Source organism: Cavia porcellus, unplaced genomic scaffold (genome assembly GCF_034190915.1).
Source record: "Cavia porcellus strain 051 isolate PalLab524CR breed Dunkin Hartley unplaced genomic scaffold, mCavPor4.1 scaffold_21, whole genome shotgun sequence".
Classification (NCBI taxonomy): Eukaryota; Metazoa; Chordata; class Mammalia; order Rodentia; family Caviidae; genus Cavia; species Cavia porcellus.
In genome coordinates, this window is record NW_026947504.1 from 16,610,458 (window position 1) to 16,633,673 (window position 23,216).

At 49.5% G+C, this 23,216-nt stretch overlaps 1 protein-coding gene across 2 annotated transcripts in view; it reads left to right on the forward strand.

The window, feature by feature from the left end:
- Arhgef37 (Rho guanine nucleotide exchange factor 37) overlaps positions 1 to 15,016 on the forward strand; it is a 47,687-nt gene extending 32,671 nt beyond the window's left edge. For both annotated transcript variants that reach the window (XM_013141201.3, XM_023560471.2), the window contains exons 8-13: positions 933 to 1,040; positions 1,797 to 2,126; positions 5,139 to 5,267; positions 8,175 to 8,370; positions 9,816 to 9,970; positions 12,102 to 15,016. In XM_013141201.3, the coding sequence (XP_012996655.1) occupies positions 933 to 1,040; positions 1,797 to 2,126; positions 5,139 to 5,267; positions 8,175 to 8,370; positions 9,816 to 9,970; positions 12,102 to 12,311 (1,128 nt within the window). In that variant the 3' untranslated portion in view covers positions 12,312 to 15,016. The remainder of the gene's footprint in view (positions 1 to 932; positions 1,041 to 1,796; positions 2,127 to 5,138; positions 5,268 to 8,174; positions 8,371 to 9,815; positions 9,971 to 12,101) is intronic.
- The last annotated feature ends 8,200 nt before the right edge of the window (positions 15,017 to 23,216 follow it).

The following is a 23,216-nucleotide window of genomic DNA, read 5'->3' on the forward strand; positions in this document are numbered from 1 at the left end:
GCAGAGATCAGCTCCGTCATGGATGATAATGGCTCTGTGATAATGCAAGGTGGGTGGCATTATTGGAAGCATGCAAGAGGAAGGCGGCCATGGTTCCACACTGCTCCGTGTGTCAGGGTCCGTGCCCCTGCTCATGCCTGCTCTATGCAAGGCCCCCAGTGGAAGAATCTGAACAACCAGGATCTCACTGTAGTGCATTGAGCAGGAAGGGGCAGGGTTCTGAACCAGCTCATGGAATAGAAGGGAGGGACCTGCAGGTATCAGGCCCCTACAGGGAGATGTGAGGGCGTTTGCCAGGCAGGTGAATATTTGGAAGCATTGAGGCTGTGTTTCTTTAGGTGCAGATATGTCGTTAGCTGAAATTCCAGAGTGAAAAAGAAATTCCTGTTTTCAGCCCTCTGACCAAGTCCAAGAAAAGCCTCTGCGCTAGTTTGTCTTTAATACCTGCAGGACAAGTGGCAGGATGAGTCCCAGGGACTTCAGCAAGCAGTGGTGAGCAGGTAGAATTTAATAACATTGTTTTGTTTTTATAGCAATTATTTTCACATGCCTGTTGATGGCAGGTGTTACTAGTTTTTACTTTGTGGCAGCATTGTAAGTTTGGGGTTTTTTGGTGCATTGATTTAAATTGCAATTAATTTAAAGAAAAGTATCAACACATACAGAGTGTAAACATGGTCCAAAAAACCCATAAAACTATCACAGTATGCTGGCATATGAAGTCAGGAAGCACTTGAGGGGGTCACTGGGACATTGACTCAGTCTGGGGAGAACTTTCTACTCACCCACACTGTGCAGGATGGAAAAGGCTGTGTGCTTCCCTGACGTGGGGGTGAGCAGATTGCCTGGAGGCCCTCTTTGAGAAGTCTGCTGGAGGGGATTCAGGCAGAGGATGTGAGCTCTGGTTGCATGTTTCCTGGCCCCACACCCAGGCTTTCCTTCGCTTCCGGCCTCATGAATGTGACCTGGACATCCCCAGTGGGCCTGCGGTGCAGTACTGTAGCCTGGCCAGAGACCAGCACGAGACCTTCCTGGAGTTTGTGAGTAGGACTTCTCCTTTCTTCTTTCTGTGTCAGGCAGATGGCAGAGCCTACAAGTACAATATTTAGACACCATTGTCACATCTATAATCACTTTAGTAGAGGTTGGTATTAGTGCAGGGTAGGGGTTAGTATTAGTGTATTTTCTGATAAAAATAGCCACAGTAGTGTTATTGAGTCTCATCCTCTTCCAGGTGCTGTGCTAAGTAAGTCCTTTACACTCTTTACCTTATTCCCCCTCATCACACGCCTTTGGGAGCTCCTGTAAATAGCTCCATTCTGCAGAAGGGGGCTAGAGGCTCAGAGAGCATGACCTGCTGGGTCCTTTATACAGAAGGTCAGTAGTCCAGAGTGCTGACTCCCGGACTATGCTTTTGACTGCCACTCTATGCAGAATCTTTTTCAAGACCTCTGCACATGGGCTGTAGTTGTAGCTCAGTGATGGAGCATTTCCTTGGGTTTAATCCCTAATACCTTCCAAAGAATAGAAATAACAAGGTTTTTGCATATTATACCGAGAAGTGGCATAATTGAGTACCTACTTTGTACCAGGTACTTTTGGTGAGCTTATTGCAAGCCATTCGTGTTTTGGACCAGAAGATCAAGGCCTGGACAGATTAGATTATATGCTACAGGTCATGCCCAGTCAGTGGCATGGGGACTGGAAGCACAGGCAACCTGCCTCCAGTGCCTCTTCCCCTAGTCCTGCCCTCTGCCATCTCCTTTCTTGGCTCCTAAGCTGCCCTCTTCCCCCAGAAGCGACGACTGGAAGGGTTGGTGTGGTGCCCTCTGAACAGCCTGGCCAAAGTCCTGGTTGGCCCCCGAAACCTGATCAAGAAGCGTCTAGATAAACTCTTGGATTTTGAGAGGCTGGAGGAGAAGCTGCTGGAAGTGGGCAGCGTGACCTATGAGGAGGAGGCTGCCCGGCACACATACCAGGCCCTCAACTCGCTGCTGGTGGCTGAGCTCCCGCAGTTTAACCAGCTGGTGGTGCAGTGGCTGAGCCAGATCCTGCGCACTTTCGTGGCCCTGCAGAGGGATCTCGCAGAGCAAGTGCTACAGAAGGCAGAGGGCAGCATAGCTCAGGTAGGCAGCTGGCACTGCCCCAGCTCTGGGGCAAGGCCAGGCAAGGCCTCAACCCCTTCTTCCATGTGTGTGTGTGGGAGTGCGAGATAGGGAGGCTGAGCCTTCCAAACAGGCTATCCAGTGCCTAGAAGGAGTAATGATGAGGGGCTTCTTCTCCTTCTTTTAGTGAAGCTGGGCCATAAAAGCTAGGATAAAGCTGGGCATGGCAGCACATGCCTGAAATCCCAGTACTTAGGAGGCTGAGGCAGGAGAATCATTGTAAGTTTGAGACCAGTCTGGGTTATAAAGTGAGTTCAAGGCCAGCCTGTATTGCATAGAGAGCATAGAAAGACCCTGTCTCACAAACAAAACAAAACACCCCACTAGGATAAGGCTGGGACTCCAGGGCCTCCCAGGTTCTGGGACTCGGGAGCACTGGGAAATCAGAATATACTGCAAGTTGGTGACAAACGTGCCTTTCTACATAGAAGTACAGTAAATGTCTCAAGCTGCTGTTACTACTGCTGCTTCTAGAAGCCACTTCCTCATGAGCATAATTCTGTATCTGTTTGGAGCACTACATACACGATTATTTTATTTAATTTTCATCACAACTTTGCACAGTGAGTAATATGGTCAGCCTCATTGCAAAGGAAAGAACCAAAACAAAGCTCAGAGAGGCTGAGTAGCTTATGCAGGGGTCACACAGCTGGTCATGGATTTTGAGTCCTGCCCATTCAGTTCAGAGCTTGGTGTGTGCTGAGAATTCTCAATAGCATGCATAAGGTGCTGCCAGCTGAAAGCATAAATAGGTTCCGAGAGGTTTCAAGTTGCAGTTTAGAATTTGGGAGATTCGAGTTGACCCAAGGAGGACCCAGCCTCTTCTCTGCTTTTTCTGTGATGTCAGCTTCTGGGTGGCATGGCTCAGGCGTGGGCCTCGGGAGCGGTCTCAGTGCCCCTCACCCTGCCTGCTGTCTCCTGGGTATCTTATCTCTGCGCTCAGCTTTACCCACCTAATTCATTGCGTGAAATTGCCTGCAGGATTTGCCTCCCTGGCCCCTCTCACCCTTTGGGCTGGTACCCAACTCTCTGCCCACAGCCCCTCCCTCCAGCACACTTTCTGTGTTCCTGATGTGGGAACTCACTGGAATAGGTTTCCCTCTTAGGACTGCTCTCGTGTCCCGTAAGTCCCAGTATATTGCATTGACCTTGTCACTTAATCGTAGAAACTAATTTCTTCTTTAATGTCCTCTGTGACCTTTGGTTGTTCAGGAGGGCGCTATTTAATTTCCATGTATTTATGAAGTTCTCATGGTTTCTTTTGATGTTGATTTCTAATTTCATTGCACTATGGTCTGACGATATGCATGAGATAATTTCAGTTCTTCTGCATTTATTTAAGCACATTCTGTGAGCTAGTATGTGGCCTGTTTTGGAGAATGCCCCATGTAGCACACCATGTCTGAGGGTTTCCATGTCCTCTTTGCTCAGATTCCTCCTAGCCTGAGATGCCTCCCTGCCCATCAAGGTCTGCTGTAGTCTAACAGGGATAAGTCCATGATGCTCTCTGAATTCCCCTTCTGGAGCAGGGGTGTAGGAGAGCTCATCTTCCCATCCTCTATGCTCCCATAGCCCTTGGGATGAACTCCTCAGTGCTCCCCTGAGCGTGCTTGCTCCAGAGTCCTGGAGGAGGGGTTTTTTCCCAGCCGCAGGAAGACTGCACCAGGAGCTTTGCTTCTTCTTGGTCCTTCCAGCATTGAATGCAAATTTTTGTCTCAGACACATGCTCATTTAGAATTGGTTTATGCCTGGGCTTCTCCTTCCCAGCAACAGAAGAGCGAATCTGACTGCGCTATCTTTCACTTTCCTATGGTCAGGACTGTGTACAGGGATGCACAGAGCTAGGGATGCCGTGAGGGGAAGGTGACATTTACAAGAAAGTGAGGGCCCTTTTGGTCCTGTCTTGTGCACTGTGAGAGCCCATCGGGGACTGTGGAACCTTTCTGTTCCTAGTACTCTTTTTCCCTGGGACCTGTACCTATGGCACTAGGGAGAGGCCTGCGTGGCAGGAAGTTCCAACTCTGCAGCTGAGGGGAGGATGGCTCTGGGTCAGAACCAAGAATAACAAGTCTGGTGACAGCTCAGAAAGTTGGGTGTATCTGTGAGTAGTGAAGCTGGATAGGTCTTAGTTACAGCTGGGCTGTTGGAGCCTCAAGGAGTCTAAAGATCTTTAACAGGTTCAGGGTCTCAGGATGGTGTTCCTGAGAACTCCTTGGGTCATAGAAATGTTACAGAAGTTACAGAAATGCAAACCAAAGCAGCAGGAGCATGAAGAGTGTACAATCTGCACAGCAGGAGGCCAGGAGTGGCGTGAGGCTCAGGTACCCCCTCTATCTAGCAGGACAGGTGACACTGCCAGACTCTGTTTTGGTTTTTTTTAGATATGGTCTCATTATGTAGTTCAGACTGGTCTTGAACTCACTGTGTAACTCAGGTTAGTCTTAAATTTATGGCCACCCTCCCTCCTGCCTCAGCCTCCCGAGTGCTGAGATGATTGGCATGCACCGTCATGCCTAGCTTTGGGATTCTGGCTTTAATTTTGTCTTTGGCTCTGTTTCTTTGTCCTGCTTGGCTTTCTTTTCTACCAGGCATTAGTTCTGCACAGGGAGGATGGCTAGGGAGAGCTGCAAGTGTGTACCTTCCCCCCTGTAAAGCAAAGGAAGTGACCCTTTGCATGAGGGCTCTGATGAGCAAGTTCCCACTGGCCTCACCTGGGCCCATTGTCATCCCGAGTACAATCACTTGGTTCGGAGAAAGCATAACAGGACCTCTAGCCCTGCGGCTTCAGCACCATGATGGGCAGTAATGCTGGACCCCAAAGAGGACCCTTTCTTGTAGGGAAGTGGGCCAGCGGTCAGACAAAAACAGCAGCTGACTGTGATGGAAGTGGCCAGTGTACTACCTGGGGCTAGAGTGCTGGTGGCCAGGGACTCTGTGCCTCCCGTCTCCTGTTTACGTGTCTGTCCCACCTAGCTGCCCCACCACTGCGTCTCCGAGCCGGCCTTCAGGAAGCTGGTGGAGGATGCGATAGGCCAAACCAGTAAACAGCTTCGCTCCTTTCAAGAGAACTTCGAGAAAGTGCTGCCGCCTCCCACCTCACAAGTAAGTGTCCTCCCTACCGCACAACTGGCCGCCTCTTCACCTGCCAGTGGACTGAGGCTCCCTGTGCTCTCCTCTCCTTTTTCCTGCTCCAATATTATCTGTCACTCGTGGAAACGTTTTCTCTTCCCCTCTCTCCTTTCCGCAAGCTAGGCTGGGGGAGGTGAAAACTCCATCCCTGCCCCTTCATGGAGGTAAGCGGAGACAACACGGAACTCTTGGCTTGAGAATAAGCGAACCCACATATTTCACTGTTTCCTTTTTTTTTTTTTTTTTTGTCTTTTTCTTTTTTATCAGTACCGGGGATCGAACTCTCGACCACACATTTGCAAGGCAGGTGCTTGTGCCACTGAGCTAAATCCTAGCCCCACATATTTCACTGTTAAAGCGAAACTAGACAAAAGAATGCGCAGCTGGTGTGAACATGCCAGAATCTGGAACGTTCTCCAGTTTTTCTCAAAATGTTTCCTTTTTCCACTACCTTCTAACACCACTGTCAGTATCAACACTCTCAAAATAAATAACCACTACACAGTCATTTAAATTTTCCTTTTGAGATGGTTATTTTTAAATTGCAAATGACACCATAGCACCTACATGATGGCTTGTAAATCATTGGCTGGCCAAGTTTTTAAAAAAATATTTTCCTTTATAATACTATATACGGAGGCCAGATGGGTGGCACACACCTGTAATCCCAGTGCTCAGGAGGCTGAGGCAGGAGGATTGCTGTGAGTTTGAGGCCAACCTATGCTACAAAGTGAGTTCAAGGCCAGCCTGAACTGCATAGAAAGACCCTGTCTCAAAAAGGCAAAACAAAACAAAAAAACACTGTACCAGGAAAGGCATATTCCAGTCCACTCGAAGAGGGCTCCTGGGTGATATATGTGGTTTTGGGTTTTGAGATTTGTTTGTTTGTTTGGCAGAGGTTTGTTTGTTTGTATGGCTTTTTGTTTTGGCGCTAGGTGTTGAATCCAGGACTACTTCTTTAGCTATTTTTAAACATTTTTATTTTCAGACAAGGCCTTGCTAAGTTGGATGCTGGCCTCAAACTTAAATCCTGCTGCCTCGACTTCCTGAGTCTCTGGAATTGCTAATGTGCACCCTGTACCCAGCTTGTGTGTTGTAAAAGTAACCAGAGCACTGTGTGTGTGTGTGTGTGTGTGTGTGTGTGTGTGTGTGTGTGTGTGTGTGTGTGTGAGGGGGGCGGGTCTCCCAGAGTGACAAACCCAGATTTGAGAAAAATGTTCACTCGCAGATGCAATGTGAAGCTAAAGGTCACGAGAAGGTTCTGTGAGTCCCCAGAAAGGGAAAGAGGGCCAGGGACACAGAGAAACAGGTAAAGGGCCAGCAAAGCAGACAGAGGAAGGTGGCCTTCATTCCTGGCCAAAGAGCAGAGAACGGAGGACTAGTGTCACCACAAAGGGGAAGGGGGTGGCCCTGGGGCCACACCTGTCCCCACTGCCTGCCCTGTGGTAAGAGCTGGGCCCATGGAGGTCTCCCCAGGAGGTACCATGGCCCTGCAACTGGAGGACAAGGGAAGGGCAGAAAACAGCGAGTAGCAGCCCCACGACACATGCCAGGACTCTCCTCTGTCTTTCTACTTGAATTATAAAAACACTTTTCTTACTGGAAAAGCCATCCATCTTTATTGTAGAAAAAAATGAGGCAGGAAAAAAAAAAAAAAAGAAGCAGAAGAAACAAATGGAAACACCCGTGATCCCAGTGGTATGGCCACCGTGCCCTCGAAGAGCTGTGATTCCCTGGCTGATCTGGCCTGGGGAGGAGCAGTCCAAGGCGGGTGACAGACTTGGGGAAGAAGCAAGCTGTCTGCCACATCACAGCCCGCATGCTAGCCATACCAGCACCACTCAGAAAAAACCTTCTGGCTCCGCTGGCTGAAAACATGGGCCCCAGCCCTGCCCTTCTGTTTAAGGATTTGCTTAGGAACAAAGGGTTGGCTTGATTTTTAATGCCTTGTTTGATTATTTAACTTTGTGGTGCTGGGGATCAAACTCAGGGCCTTACACCTTTGAGGCAAGGGCTCTACCCCTGGGCTATATTCCCAGCCCTGTCCTAAGGATGTGGCAAATCTTTGCCCACATGTCCCTGATGGACCCCTGCCTGCTCCATACTGAACATCTCCCCCCAGCAAAATAACTGTACAGAACGTGGTAAATAAACACATATTCTACATGTACATATATAAATTTAAAAAGGAGTACTTATATATATATTTAACATATTTAGTGTCCCATTGATTTTATGAAGAGGGGACAGTCACCCCTTTGAGTCCTTTGTGCTGATGTTTTTGTCACAAACAGTGAATAGCAAAACAAAGGAAAGAGCAGGAGAGTTTCGGATGAGCTGAGAGCATCCTGATTTACTCTCCCCAGACAGCAGCTCCCTGTGAGCAGCTCTCCTGCGATTCTGCTGCGTCACTCACAGAGCAGATGCCAGGCCTTGTGCCTGTTAGGTACTCAGTACATACTTGGGGCTGGAGCTCACAGGCTGGGTACCCTCCTCCACAGAAGCCAGTCCCAAGCCATCTGAGGAGGCCTGGTGCCCCCCTGGAGCACAATGGAGAAGGATTGAGAGACCTGTGTGGGCATTTTCCTCTGGGATAGTTTAGCTTGATTTTAGAGGCAAAAGGCAGGACCCAGATCCAACAGTTCTAGAACTGAACCTGAATTAGTATTTTAGAGAGTCCCGGATGCTAGATGTCTCTTCTCAAATGTCTTTGGATGCTAAGATGCAGCCATCTGCTAGTAATGGCATGGCTGCCCAGTCGAGATGGACCCTGCAGGAGCAAGGCAGGGTCAGCAGGACCCCTGGCTCTCAGCACATGCTGGCGCTGGCCTCGACTCTTAACCCAAGCTCCCGCATCTGTCTCTGTCCCTCCCTTCACAGCCGCTCCTCCCAGGCTCTGAACGCCAGGTGCAGGCTCTTCTGAACAAGTATGGCCCTGGGAAGCTTTACCAGGTGACAAGCAACATCAGTGGAGCAGGGACTCTGGACCTGACACTGCCACGGGGCCAGGTTGTGGCCCTCCTTCAAAACAAGGACACCAAAGGCCACAGCAGCCGCTGGCTGGTGGACACTGGAGGTATGTGGTCCTCTGGGAGCCCTTCCTCTCCTTCTGGGAAGACCACTCCAGCCAAAGCTGGTGGGGAGACACAGGCACTCTTGTGAGCCAAGTCTGGCTGCGAGTGACAGATGCGGGCTCAGGCACAGGAAGCTTCCTGTGACTCAGTGGCACGTGGTGGCCGGAAAGAAGGATTCACTGTTCTGCTGTAGCAGCCTTCCTCGAGCTCCGCTGTGCTGGGTGCTGTGGAAATGAGAGGAATCCCAGCACTGTGGACTTCACAGGCGATCATGGTGGGCAGCCGTGAGGTGGGAACTTCAGCGGCCCCCTGAAAGACAAAGACATGCGCAGAGAAGGGATATTTGGTCCTAGCTAAAGGAAGAGGCATCACATGTCCACAGTGAGGGCAGTGAGGGTGCCTCAGCCTCCCTACTGGTCATGGCCTTGGCCTTGGGGTTGCTGCTCAGGTTCGGGTGCCCCTGTGTAACCGGGCTGAAGGCTGGTGGCCCCATGAATGTGGGATGATAAGATGGCCTTATTAGGCCTATTCCAGACATGGGCACATGGCTCACACACTGAGGGTTGACAGAATTATCATTCGGGGTCCTATAGGCAGTTCTGTTCTCCGCTGGATGGTTTGTTATCATTCCAAATTGTTTTAAAGTATATTAGAAAAGAATAAATAGACATTAAGCCCATGATTGCATTCAAGTTATTATACAGTACAGGACCAAGTTTCTAAAAGTCAGTCAATTTTAAAAATTAAGAAAGTGATACAAACAGGCAGAAATCATAAAAGAGCACTCTGAGGACTTAAGTGGGGAGATAATGGAAGGAGTATTAAAGCAAGGAGGCCCTCGGGATCTCGAGGACTGCGCCTGGATCCCAGCTTGGCCGCGCGCCTAACCGTGATTTCGGGAAGTCATGGAGCTCCTCTGAGCTCAGCAGCTCCCCCTACTGAGCTGACGATGCCGGCAGACCATGAAGACTGTGGCACCACATGTCGGTCAGGTCTGGCACCTGGCACCCGCGGGGAGGGATGGCAGTTTGTGGTGCGGCAGGCGGAATGGCACTGGAGTAGCTGATGTGTGAGAAGCAGCAGGGACTCCTGGGGAGGAGCAGTCTCAGCCTAAGGGGAAAGGCCTTTCTGGGGTGGGGAAGCAACCTTGCTCCAGGTGGCCCCTAGAGGGACAGGGTCCAGTGGTGTCAACACCCAGAAAACAGATTTCCTATCTGGTTTTTATTTGTTTAAGAGATGTTTAAGATGTAGTAGTTCACCCGGTAGGAAATGAATCTTCTGTTGCTGGAGGTGAGCAAACGGACGCTAGGAGCAGTGAGCACCAGGGCTGCCAGGTCCGCAAGAGTGCAGAGCAGCCTGATTGGAAGCATTCACTGCCACTGACCTTCCCCACTGCGGAGAGGGGTCGAAGGTGTCTTGCAACCAGATAACTCTGCTCCTTCCCTAGGACATCGGGGCTACGTGCCGGCTGGGAAACTGCAGTTGTACCATGTCATCCCCAGTGAGGAGCTCAGAGGACAGGCAGAGCTGCGGCGCGGCTCTCACCGTCTAGCACCAGAGCCTGCCCCCACCCCAGCGCCCTCTGTCCCAGCTGTGACGCAGGTGAGTCTGGGCGCTTGGCTCCCTCAGCTGCCTGGTCTGGGGCTCGGAGTTTCATTTCTGTCCAGATCCATGTTCCTCACATCTGGAGAGGTTGCCACCCTGTAAGGCCAGGGTTTTGATTAGTGACAGTGTCTCTATCTCGGATAAGGGTGGGACCTGGAGAGAGCAGCCTCTGTCCCTGCCACATTGTTAACAGAGAGCTAACCTTCGCCCCTCATCATAGGGCAAGCAGAATTCATTCTTTCTTTCATGCATTCATGCGTCTAGTCATTCATTAATAGTTTCCAATATAGCACCAGCTGTAAGATGTGATAATGAACAAAAGTAAGTCGCAGCCCTTGCCTTTCTCACGCTTATGATCTGGGGAAAACAGTGATTGGTAAAATAATTGCATGAACATTTGTAGTTATTAGGGCAGATAGGTGCAAGAGCCTGAGATGTAGAGAGGCTTTTCTGGAAAGAGTGATACTTTTTCTTAGACAGGAAAGATGGGTAAGGGATGTACCAGGGTACAGGTGGTGGGAGCTCTCCAGGAAGTATGCACAGCATATGCAAAGGCCCAGTGACAGAGGGGACAGGCATGGATGTACATGGATGAGGGAAGATGGGCAGGGTGGAGCAAGGTGCTGCCTATGAGGTGGACAGGAGCAGCCAGCAGGACCATGTGGAGGTGTCAATCTTTCTTTTAAAAGCAATGGGAAATATGTACATGTGAGTTCATGGCAGCATTATTCAAGACAACCCCAAAGCAGAAACAACCCAGGCACCCATCAGTAGGAATGGATAAACAGAACCCCGTAAGCGGTAGAATGTTACTCAGTCATAATCAGAATGAAGCAGCAATACAGGCTTCAGCCTGGGTGAACCTTGCATATATCATGCTAAGTGAAAGAAGCCAGGCACAAAAGTCAGGAAGATCATGGAATCCCTTTATATAAGTGTCCAGAGGAGGCACATTCACAGGAAGATGAAGCAGACTGGAGGCTGAGGGGAAGGGAGGAGGGGATGATTGCTGTCTAGAATGGGTTTTTTTCTTGGGGTGATAAAAATGTTCTGAAATTAGAGGTTACACACATTAATGAGTGTGCTAAAATGTTAGAGGAAGTAAATTATATTCAGAGAGAGAGAGAGAGAGAGAGACAGACAGACAGACAGACAGACCAACCCTGCAGTCCTGGAGGACAGAAGTAGCCCAGCGGAGCAGTCGTGAGGGTGGGTAGAACAGGCAGGCAGCAGGTGCACTGTGTGCTTCCTAACTGGAGACTGCAGGGCTCTAACCAGCAGACAGGGAGTGCTTCATAGGTGAGGGATAAACAACAGAAAGGCTGTGGACAGCATGGGCCAGAAGCCAGAGGCCCTGAGGACAGGCCACAGGGTGCCGTGGGCCAGGCACAAAGGCTGCAGAGACACCTGCGGAAGAGGCACCCACCACGCGGGTGTCAGGGCCAAGAGCCTCAGGCCTTCTCCAGCAGCAGTGCACCAGGGGCTGCAAAGGACACCTAGGAGTCCCACTCCAGGGTCTGATCATTCATCAGCTCAGCCCGGTCCACCGCTGTGGGGAAGGACCTGAAGTTGCTGCTGCCCCGCTGCCGGCTCTCCCAGAGAGGTTAAATAGTAGCTTAATAAGTGCCCTTCCCTCCATTTTTTTTCTCCAGCTTGGTGCTTTTCCCTAACAAGTAACCAAGTTATCCACACACCTGATTTTCCTCCAACCTGGGAACTGGCCTGGATTGATGACACATTTACGTCTGGGGAGGGACAGGCTGCTGAGTCTGCTCAGCCATTGGCCACAGTGGGTGGAAAACCCCTGTTCTGAGATCAAGCAGGCCTATTTTCATAGCTGTGTGATTTGGAGCAAGTTCCTTGACTTCTCCAAGTATCAATTTCCTTATCTGACAAAATGGGGCCAATAGAATGGTAGAAATGTGAAAAAAGACACCCAGAAAAGTGCAGGAAGAGTGCCATCCATGTAGGAATGGTTCGCTGTGGCGCTAGCAGGAATTGTTCTCATAGTGCGAAGGGTGAACTTGGGAGGCGGGAATGCCCAGCCGTGGGGAGCAGAGTGGAATGGGAGCTCATTAAGCAGCCTTCTGCGACTGACCATTTGCACGTCACTGGCCTTGTATTGCAGGTGGTAGCTGCGTACCCCTTCGTGGCCAGGAGCACACACGAAGTGAGTCTGCAGCCAGGCCAACCCGTGACCGTCCTGGAGGCTCACGACAAGAAGGGCAACCCCGAATGGAGCCTGGTGGAAGTGAATGGACAGAGGGGATACGTGCCTTCTGGCTTCCTGGCCAGGGCCCCGAGCCCCAGCCCCTGGGGCTGGACTCTGCCCTCATAGGGGGCCCTCCCTGGAGCCCGCATTGCCAAGGGATGGGAGGGGCTTTGAGGCTGTGACCCTGTTAGGAAGTGAAGCAAAGAAAGTACAGGATTGGCGAAGGAGACCAGACCAGGTGAATGGAGGCGCCTGGGTAGGTGGCCCTGATCACTCATTGTGTCTGTGGAAGGGAGCCTTTGCCACCTAGGGTCACAGCTGAATGGCCAGGACTTGCCATAGCTTGTAACCAGTTTTGCCTGTGCCTCTGTCTGGGCCTGGCTATCACCCCGGTGAGTGTCACCTGTGCAGTTGCAGGGAAGAGACTAGAGAAGTACAGGACTACCTGGCCTTACCGTGCACTTCCTGTGTGTGCAATCTGGGAACACAGGGCTGACTGGTCAGCTTTCGTTTCTCCATGCTGGGAGCTGAGTTATCTTGGACAGTTAACCCCTGGGAACCCTCTCCGTGGCAGTGGAGAGGTTCCCAGGAGACTCTTGCCTGGGCCTGGGAGTGGGTGTGATGCCATCACTGCTCTGGAATGTGTAGGAAAATTCCCAGGGAGCTCCAGGGTACAGGGGATTTTGATGGTGTGTCAGGTGAGGTGAATAATACCACCGGCACCTGTTGTAGCATGCTGCCATTTTCCCGGGAGTAGGACCTGCAAATCAGTGCAGAAACTCTGAGGACGCCGTCTCCAAGCTGGTGGGTGGGGAGGCAAGGCAATGGCACAGTTTCCTGATTCTGCATAAAAGAGCCGGGAACTCCATGGTTTCAGGTTGCCTCCCAGGGTCAGTTACTGTGGCCTTGATGCCATAGGACACTACTCCATTCCTCCCACCCAGGTTGTGAGACTGGCATGATGCCAAGGGTGCAGAGGCTCCTTGGGAACCATAAAATGTGACACCAGAGTCAGTACCATCAGTGGTGTCAGGATGGCTTTGGCCACCAGCAGATGGGAGGGTCATGCTGCCACCCCTCATGCTTGTACCCATGGCGGCAAAAGTAATCTGCCGATGTAGAAACGCAGGCTCTATCAGGGTTCTTTCTCAGTGTGTTCATTGTGGATTTGCAGCAAGGATTCTGCATTCTCAGACACATTTGTTGAGAGATTGTGTGTGGGACTGTCACAGAGCGTACTCGTAGAGAGTAGCCAGACGACTGCTAGATGATACACTATTTAAAGGGACCTCTGACAGACATGCTGTCCATAGGTGACTGCATGCAGCATGTGACTGTGCTATATCCTAGGTGGCTGATCTCTTGAACTCTGAGTGACTCACCCCTTTCTTAAACCTGGAAACCATGGCACCCTGCAAACTGTGTCCTGTCCCAGGCAGGCGGGCTGCTGGGGCAGCACTGGGTACATCACGGGGACCGGGTATATTGCAGGCTTCTCAGAAAGGGGAAAAAGTGACATACTGGGATCTTCATATAGTTCATATTTGGAACTGGCCGCTGTGAGAATGTGTGTGGAATAGGTGGCAATTAGATTCATTTCCAAGAATGTCTCTGTTATAACTAGAGTGCCTAACACTGTGAGCTCTGCTATCTGAAGGGCTCTTGAGAAGTATGTACTTGTCTGTGTCAGACAATCTGTAATGTGCCTCCTCTCAGCTTGTTAAAGCATGAAGACTGCATAAAGCCAGAGAACCGCAGCCCCCACAATCCCTTCCTCAGCCCTAAATTCACTTCACAAGATGCTCTGGATGCATTTTCTTTTCTTTCCTGCTCAGATTTCTGATAAAAATAGGGATCATAGGAGAATATGTTACGAAGTAGGATAAGCATTTGTGAGTCACACAGATCCTTACTGGGAGCCCACTGTGTGCTGGGGCTCTGGTTTGGGGCTTTGCAGCATGGCTGCTCACTGCATTTGCTTTAAGCTATGATGCAAGCCAGAAGCTCACCCAGAGAGGCTCCTGGCGTGGCCTCGGGTGACCTGAGCTTTGCTCTTCAGGGAGCTCCCCGGCTGTGGGCAACGTGCAGCCAGGCCGAGGACCTCTGCCCTAGACGTGCATGGTAGACACACAGACCTGGGATCAGAGATAGGAAGGGGTACACTAAAATGTGCCCCATCTGAGCTTTGTGCAGGCTGTTTAAACAGGCAGCACTGGAGGCAGTTTGAAATAGGACAGCCTGTTCTTTCAGGTCCCAGAATGTATATTTATTAAGTGCCATTAAAAGGGACCTGAACAAAATTGGATGTTCTTGTAGGCATAAGGGAGAAAAATGAAATCTGCGTGGAACCAAGGCTATCTTGTGAAGGGAACATAAAAATGTATTCAGTAGCATGTGGGTTATGGTTTCTCATAGACCAGGGGATGAGATTAAAAATCAGTGAAGAGTGAGAAAATGTGTATTGGGAAGAAGGAGAACGGCCTGCATTTTCTCCAGGGGGCTCTGTGTAATGTGCCTTTTTACCCCCCACTCCCACCCCATGCCTAGGACCATTGTACTATACCTCATTTATTTCCCTGGTGGCCTGTCATGGGCTAACTGGCTGAGATACTTCCTAAGAGCTGCACAGGACTTCCAGGAGGGGAAGCCTGGTCCACAAGGGCACCTCTACCCTCTGCAGCAGAGTGAGATGTCTCTAACCCTCGGGGCTCTAACTCAGTCTTGGATGTGAGGGCATGATTGCAATGTCTGGGGAAAGATGAATGAATTACTTGGTTGAACTCACTGAGTAACTGATGTGAACTTTTGGGAATAAAGGGCTTCAAAGATGACAGTGTCTCTGGAATTTGTGTGACTTCAGCAGTTGGATGTCTCACATAACATTCATTCCCTGGATGGTTGTCATGCATAAGAGTGGCATCTTTCTCATTCATGTGTTCATTTAATTGGCTACCATTGTTGTCTCCAAGAATTGAATTTATGGCACATGGCTGTAATCCCAGCACTCAGGAGACTGAGGCAGGAGGATTGCTACAAGTTCGAGGCTAGCCTGGGCTGCAAAGTGAGTTCAAGGTGAAACCCTGTCTAAAAAAAAAAAAAAAAAAAAAAAGGGGAAAAGAATTGAATTTAGATGCATGGGATACGGGAAAGCATCAAACACATTGGGCCTGACCTACCACAGCCCACGGTGGGAAAGGGAAACAGACAAGTTGGCAGTAGTTTCTGGATTGTTAGAGTTAAAATGAGGCAGAAACAGGATCTCGGGTAGGGGACAGCCTGGTGGTCAAGGAGCGCCAGGGTAAAGTGAAAGTGACCAGGCAGCACACACAAAGGCCAGAGATGACAAGGGTGGCATGTCCAAGAACTGCAAGGCCATCAAGCTGGAGCCCAGGTCATATACAGTGGTGCTGGCAGCGGTAGGGAGGTGAGTTGGCAAGGTCAGTGATAGAAAGCTCTGGGTGTATTTTGAGGGAGCCACCACAGGGCTGGAAGCAGAGGGGTGGGTGGCATGCCTGGGACTGTCCAGAGTGCCAGGCCCTGGCTGGTGCCTAATGTAGCCACGGGCAACTGCACATTCTGCAAGGACCAGGAAGCTCTAATTCATTTTAGAATCTCCCTAAGCCTCGGTCAGGTGCCACAAATAACACATGTTCAGTACATATTTCTTAGATAAGCGTCACAATGGATGGGGACACCAAAGTCTGTCCTCCACGCAGTCTCCAGGCTGGCTGCAGACGTGCAATTCTCAAGCAGTCTTATGACCCTTTGGGCACAGTGCCATCAGCCAAAGAGCCTTGTGAGGACTCAGACAGGGTGGGGGGTGATTTGGGAAGGTTGAGGTGGTCACAGATGCTTCTTGGAAGAGGGGCTGGTGCTGGGCCTTGCGGGATAGGTAGGATGGGAGTACAAAAACCAGAGGGGCTTCTCCTGCCTGGGAAGGCAGTGTGGTGTTATAAAAAACACCTAGCACATGGCCTTAGGAAGCCTGGATCCAAGATCTACCTGACCACAAGTAGCAGATGCACTTATCATGGCTCCATGTGTGGCCTTCAGGCTGCCTGTCTTCTCCCACTGGGCTCCAAGGGTACCAACTGCAGGATTCTGGCTGATCTTAAGCGATCCTTGGGTCCTCACCAGGGCCTGTCTTCTAACATGCATTGCAGGAACTGTTGTGGGGAAACGAGCCCAAAATTCTCTGGACTAGGGGTAAGGAAGGAGCTGGATTTCACTGGCAATAACATGGGGCCTGGGCTCCTGAACAATCTATCCACTCAACCTTGTTTGTTCTCTTTCAGTCTCTCTTTCTGTGTCTCTGTCTCTGTCTCTGTCTCTCTCTCCCCCTCTTTCTCTCTCCGCTAGGGGTTGAACCCAGGGAATTTTCACTGAGCTATCTCCTTAGCTTGTTAAAAATGTTACTTAGAAATTTTTTTGAAATAGAGTTTTGCCAAGACATTAAATTACTAAGGCTGGGCTTGAACTTTTGATCCTCTGACCTGAGCCTCCCAGTCATCTGCTTTATTACTGGTAATCTCTGAACTTCCCTTTCCTGTTTTTTCATCTGTAAATTGGGTCAATAATTCCTAAAATTCCTTTTCTCAGGGTTGTTGAGGGTTCAGTGAGACGGTCAGTGAAAGTGCTCATAGATTAGACCAGCAGTGTTACTGGTGTGTGCATCTCGTTGGAACGTGTGACCCATGACCACCAGGTGGCAGCAGGGCTCTTCCAGCAGAGTGATTGAGGATGCCAAGGCTGGGAAGACCCTGGGGCCACCTGAAAAGCCCTGGAGAGAGACAGGCCAAGTGAGAGACAGTGGGGAGCCGAGGGGACTGGGTTGGACCAGAGCCCCACCTCCCTTGACCACTGTCAAGGGAGCTGCGGCCTCCTGGCTCCAACCAGCTGCCACCAGGTCTGGACACGTGCCCTACAGGAAATCAGGCGTTCTGATTTTTCTAGAGAAGCCAGAAACCAGCTTTTTTGTTTCTTTTTATTTTGGTTTAGGAAATCTGTGTGGACATTGTGTGATCTATAGCAGACCCTGCTCTGCATCAGCATGGGAAGCTCTGAAGAATCAGTTTATCTTCCCTGAGAAATGCCTGTATGCGTCCTCATTTTATTCATCACTTTTATCAGTCATCAATGACTCTTCCTTAGCTCTCTGGGAAACATTGTTTCCCTTGATGCTCCTGTTCCTGTTATGTTACTTCAAGCTTCTACTAGATACTGGGTTGTGTTTTCTTCCCAATCAGTGTAGTCCCACAGCGCCTGTCTCCCAAGATCCTTCAGAAGAGTAAGTTAGATACTGATGTAAATCACTTAGCCCTGCATCTCACTCAGTAGTGCTCAATAAACACAGTGATGCTTCTGATGGGAACTTCAGAAGGGCTGCAGGGATATGCTCGCGCAGGTCCTGTCTGCCGCTCTGTGCGTGTTTGTGGACAAGGCCCAGCCACTTCCCTGCATAGGAGCCCCCTGGTCTCGTGAGCCTGCCCTCAGTCTCAGGGACCTGGACATTCTTGAGGCCTGAATAGAAGCTGAGCTCTGTGCAGCGGCTCGAGGTACAAGACCACCCTAAGCTCCGGGCAGCTGGACCAAAGGCAGCACAAGAGTCACAGCTGTTTCTCCTGAGCAGCTCCTTCTTTGGAGGGATTTTATTTGCTCTTTCTCACATTCCTGCCATTTTACTTCACTTTGTACTGCAGGGGACAGTGTTTCCCAGGCTCCTTTGGTCTCTGGTGGCCTGGTAGGTGGATCCATAGGAGACACTGGCCATGGGGAAAGCAAAAATAGCTGTGTCCCCCTGCCACCCCAGGGGGCCTGTCTGCTTCAAGCAGCATCTCTGCCAGTGGCAACTCTCTGCTGGTCCCAGCACCCCTCGATGGTCCTCTCTTATGGGGCCTGGTCCTGATGGACAGACCTAGTCTCTACCTCTGGAGTCTGTTTGGTGGCCCCAGATGCTGGACACCAATAACATTGCCTCTGCCCTCTATCTCTTCAGCCTAGGGCTTGTGATGTCTCTTTTGCTGTTGATAATCTCTGGGATGCTCCTCGCATTTAACTCACTCCTGTATTCAATTTATCTTTTCAAAAGCACGGACTGCTTTCTGCTTTCTGGTGTTACAGTAGCTGGTATACCATGCAGGAGCCTGGGGTGCAGGGAAGGGCTGGGCCCCCTTAACCCTCCCCACACAGAGCTCTTAAAAGTGTCTTTAGCCACAGACAGCAGAATGATCAAGCTCCAGGATGGTGGTGATGGGAATCTGCTGGCCAGCAGGGCTCAGAACAGACAGGCATGGAGGGACTCCAAGAGCCACTGTGAAGGCAGCTTTGGGTAAGGGCCAGGCTCTAGAGCCATGGAGGAGGGGAAGAGGGAAGGAAGTGATTTTCTTGCCACAGTACCTGAACAACAGAACAGCATCTGTATCTGGCCCTGCAGTATGAGGGGCAGCGAGCCCCAGTTCCAGGAGACAGGGAACAGAGTGGGTTCCTAGCCGGAGAGAGGCTTTCTTGAGTCTGGGGCTTCGGGGCTCTGGGAGCCACCAGCAGAGCCTGCGGTGCGGGACTAGACCAGCATGTTGACAGCAATAACTCTTTGCTACTCACAGGACTGCTGGGAGGTTACAGGAGGGAATTGGCTTGACAAGATTAATCCAGGGCTGGCACATAGGAAGCTCTCTAGCTAGGAGCTTAAACAAAACAAACAAACAAACAAATACAACTCTCAACCTCAGCCAGCCTCTGTGGCTCTTTTTTGGTAGGTATGTCAGGAGACCAGCCACTGGGACTGTGCCCGAGGGATAAGGTCAAGGGACACAGATCAAGTGCCAGGGATGCAAGAGGCATCACGAACCCCGAGCACTGTCCCAAGGGCCAAGAGAGAGGTAGAGGTGTCTAGCAGGTGGTCAGAGCCCAGACAGAGGCTGAGGAGAGGGACAGGCCTCTCTTAGTGTCCAGGGAGAACAAAGTTCAAAGCATGGTCAGAGGATGGAAAACAGAAATCAGCCTTTGGGCTGGAGTTCAAATACAGATCTCTGGAGACTTGGGCCTGTTAAAGACACAGAGGTTATGGTAGGGAACAGGGTTGAGAACTGAATTCGAGGGTAGGGTTCAACTTCATCCTGGGCCCCTAGGGAGACCTGGGAGGGTGTCAGGGATTAAGCAAGAGGGGAGGTCACTGCAAGATGCTTGAGTTCAAATCCTGACCCCACATTTACCAGTTGTGTGACTTATTTGAAACAAATTACTTTGTTCTCTCTAAAACCTCACCTTCCCCTTTGTGGGAAAACCAGTGAACAATCCTCCTCAAAAAGTTGTTGGGGCAAAAAAAATTGTTGAGACATCAACATGGGATAAAACATGGGCAGTACTGGACATTGTATCTTGCAGGTATAAGGGCTCAATAAATAACTGACTTGTGGCCATATAAACCATTTGGGTCTCTAGTCCCCCTTCCAAGCTTTGTAGCTCCCATGTGACCCTTTGAGGCCCAAGTGTTCCTTCTCTGGTCTAACACTCCAACCTTTTGCCCAGTGCTTGTGTACCTGATCCCTCCCTGTCTGCGGTCTGAAATATCCTATCCCCGTGTGAGTGCTTTTAAAACTGAAAGCAAGTAGACCGTTTCAGCAGCCAAAGGTTCTTCCTCTGGGAGTGCAGCACTGACCATGTCCTCAGATACCCTTTAGTGACTGGAATCAGCCATTTTGAAATACTCCTGCCCCTCAGAAGCTTCCCCAGACTGCTGAGGCTGCAGTCGTTGACAGTCTGCTGGTGGGGTGGTAGGTGGTAGTGAAGATAGTTCCCTAGAGTTTTTAAATGCTTTTTTCAAATTTCTGAATGTTTTTATTTCAAATTCCTTTTCACCCTTCTCCCTCAAACATAATGGGTCAGAACAATAGCCATAAAATAAGAATACACAATCATACATGCACACCCCCCCCACACACACACACAGAAGAAAATCTTAATATCCACCCCTTCCTTGCCCATTCACACTCCCTGGCCGTCTTCCAGGCCATAAACTCTAAGGTGTGAACTTCTCCTGTCAAACCTGTGTCCGCAGCCCATTTTGAGACTCACAGCCAAAAGCACTTTACCTAGATTTACTCTCTGTAGTTTGTGTTGTAAAGATAATTCGCTCTTTTAATACATACTATACATCTACAACCCTTTATTTTTAATAAAATTGGATACTGAATTTGAATTAGATCACTTCCTCCCTCAAAAGTCTGTCTCCCTTTCTTAGCCCTCTATCAGGTGCAACATGAACAAACATTTCACCCTCAGAGAGGATCCCAAAGTTACTCTTCCCTCAACTGTCCTCTCTTCATTATCTATTCATGCCAAAATTCTGAGACACATTCGTGGTTTCTGGCTTCCTGTCACCCCCCACGTCACATCCGATCCTCCAGAGAAGTCTGGCAACTTGACTTTTACAACTTACCTGAAACCTGACTGGCTCCCCTCTGCTTACAGCCTTCCAGGGCCTCTGTCACCCCACCGTCTCATCCATCTGGACCCCTGCAGTGGCCTCCTGGTGCCCTCTGTTTTACACCCTGTCACTCACCTTCAATCCACTCTCTGCAGTCACCAAAGTAAAAGAGCACACGAGAGAATGTCTCTCCTTTGTTTAAGAGTGAATGAACCCCAACTTCCACTGTGATCTGGAAGGCTGTTCTCTCTCTCTCTCTCCCTGCCACACTTTCTTGGTCACTGTACCCCCAGTCTCAATGCAGGGCCTTTGCATGGGCTGTCCCCTCCCCGGCATATCCCTTCCCCAGAGCTGCCTGCAGTTGGTGTGGCTTTGAGTCAGCTCCTCAGTGTCACCTTAGAGCGATTGCTCCATCCGAGTGGCCTCCAGCCTCTCCAACTCCCCACAATTCCGTGCTTTGGTTTCCCCCATCTTCTTTTTCATTATAGAACCAATTGCTTTTTATTTTCTTGTCAACTTATTTCTCTATCATCTGATCCACTCATTAGAAAGTAAGTTCCCCAGAGTAGAAGCTTCACTCATCTTATTAAATGCCATGATTGAATAATTTGGAGAGGGCAGAATTATGCCAAAAATGTTTGGTTTATCAGAAGTTCGAATTTAACCGGATGTCTTATGTTTCATTTGGTAAACTTTCTCGAGGCCCGGGGTCCCTCATCTGAGGGGCGCAGATCCAAGACAAGGAAGCTGGCATGTGAAGAAAAAGAGAAGATGACAGAGGAAAGAGACAGGGACACAGAGAGCCAGAGGCAGAGTGAGACAGCAGTAGAGGACGAGAGGGATGTGGAAGAGGGACACAGACAATGGAAGACAGTTACGACAGTTAAGACTGCTGCAGGGAGTGCCCACCACGGAGCCAGGGAAAGTGAACGGGGAGGAGGAAGACTCAGTGGAGACTCAGAGATCTCGTAGAAAGTCACAGTGAGTCACCGGCTGACAGGTACCTTCTGGCAGCTGCGTCCCATAGTTTCATGACCGCAGGTCAGCTCCGCCCCTGCCTCTTCTGTGGTCTGTTTATAGGCACCGATAAATTTCCTTTTGGCCTAAAAGCAATAACAGTTTCTGAAGATTTGTGAATGCCAGTCCCTGGGGCTGAGTGACTCAGGTGCATGATTTTGTTTTTGTCACTACCTTAGGACAATTCTGAGGATGTTACTGTCATCTCTTCTGCAGAGGAAGGACTGAGGAGCAGTGAACTTAAATAGTATGGCCAAGGTCATGGGGACACGAAGGGGCAGAACGGGGATTTAAACCCAGGCATTATTGCGATGAATGTAATCATTATGTTTGTCTAAGATGAACCAATAAGAAAAAGGAAGGGAAAAGAAAAACTGTCTAAAATTTTATAAGCACTCTTAGGATAGCAAAGATGATTGCGCTACAAACTCTATAAGCTCTTGGAACAAAATAGCTAACATTCATAGGATTGGAACAATTGTGCATGTTAGTGTATGGTGGTCTGAGGAACTCTTGAAGATCATTATGTAAAATAACAACCCTAGTTAAGCTCCTACCACCTTGTTTTGAAGGCCTGTATTGTCAGTGTTCTGGGATCTTTGCTATTGTTTATATGTCTTTTTCATTTCATGTTTCTCTAGGAATTTGTTTTGTTTTGTCTTGTTCTTCCCTCTAATAGGGTAGGTATACATGTAGAGATTCATGCATGCGTAGAACTTCTAAACAGTTTATGAGAATTGGTAATATAATGCATGATGAAATGAACAGCTACTTTGAAGAAAAAGAGACACTAAGGTACTCAGTGCTGATTCTGTAGCATCATTGTGTGAAATCCAGAAATGCTATTATTCTTTATTCAGAGTGATTTTAGTCTGTTTTATTTTGTTTAATTTCAACATACATGAAGGTATGGAGAGCTACCATACCTGAAGAGAATGAGATTCACTATGGTAGCCATTGTTGACTTCCTTACTGTCTGATCTTCAAGACCTAAAATGCCTTCATCATCCTGTTCTGATCAGTTCTATATTATTTTGTTTTGTATGAATTCATTGTATGTGAAGCTATGGACAACTATTTGGAAGGAAACAAGAGACAATACGATAGACAGTGAAGATCTCCAGTTGTCTTGCTTTGAAGTCTCTGTCTCTTACATTGTTATCTTATGAGCTGTCTTGTTCTGTTTTGTTATGTTTAATTTTACCCTCTTTAAAAATAAAAAGAAAATGAACCAATAAAATCTGATGGGAAAAAATAGGCATTTAGTTGCCAGAGCATTTGACATCTTCTAGGGCCACTTTCTGCGTGGCAATCGGGCGAGGATCAGCAGAAAGAGTAGCTCAGCACTGCACTGCCGACTGCTGGCCCTCTGGGGCTGGATGCAGCACAGGTGGGCTCGCAAATCAGACCATACAGGGTCAAATCCAATCTCCTCACCCACAGCGTGGCTTTGGGAAAGTCCCTTCCCTTCTCTAAGCCTCAGCTTCCTGTTCTACAGAATGGAATAACAGTAGCTCCCCAAGATGGACACGGAGAATAAATATCAGAGTGAGGGAGGAAGGGAAAGAGAGACAGAGACAGGCAGAGAC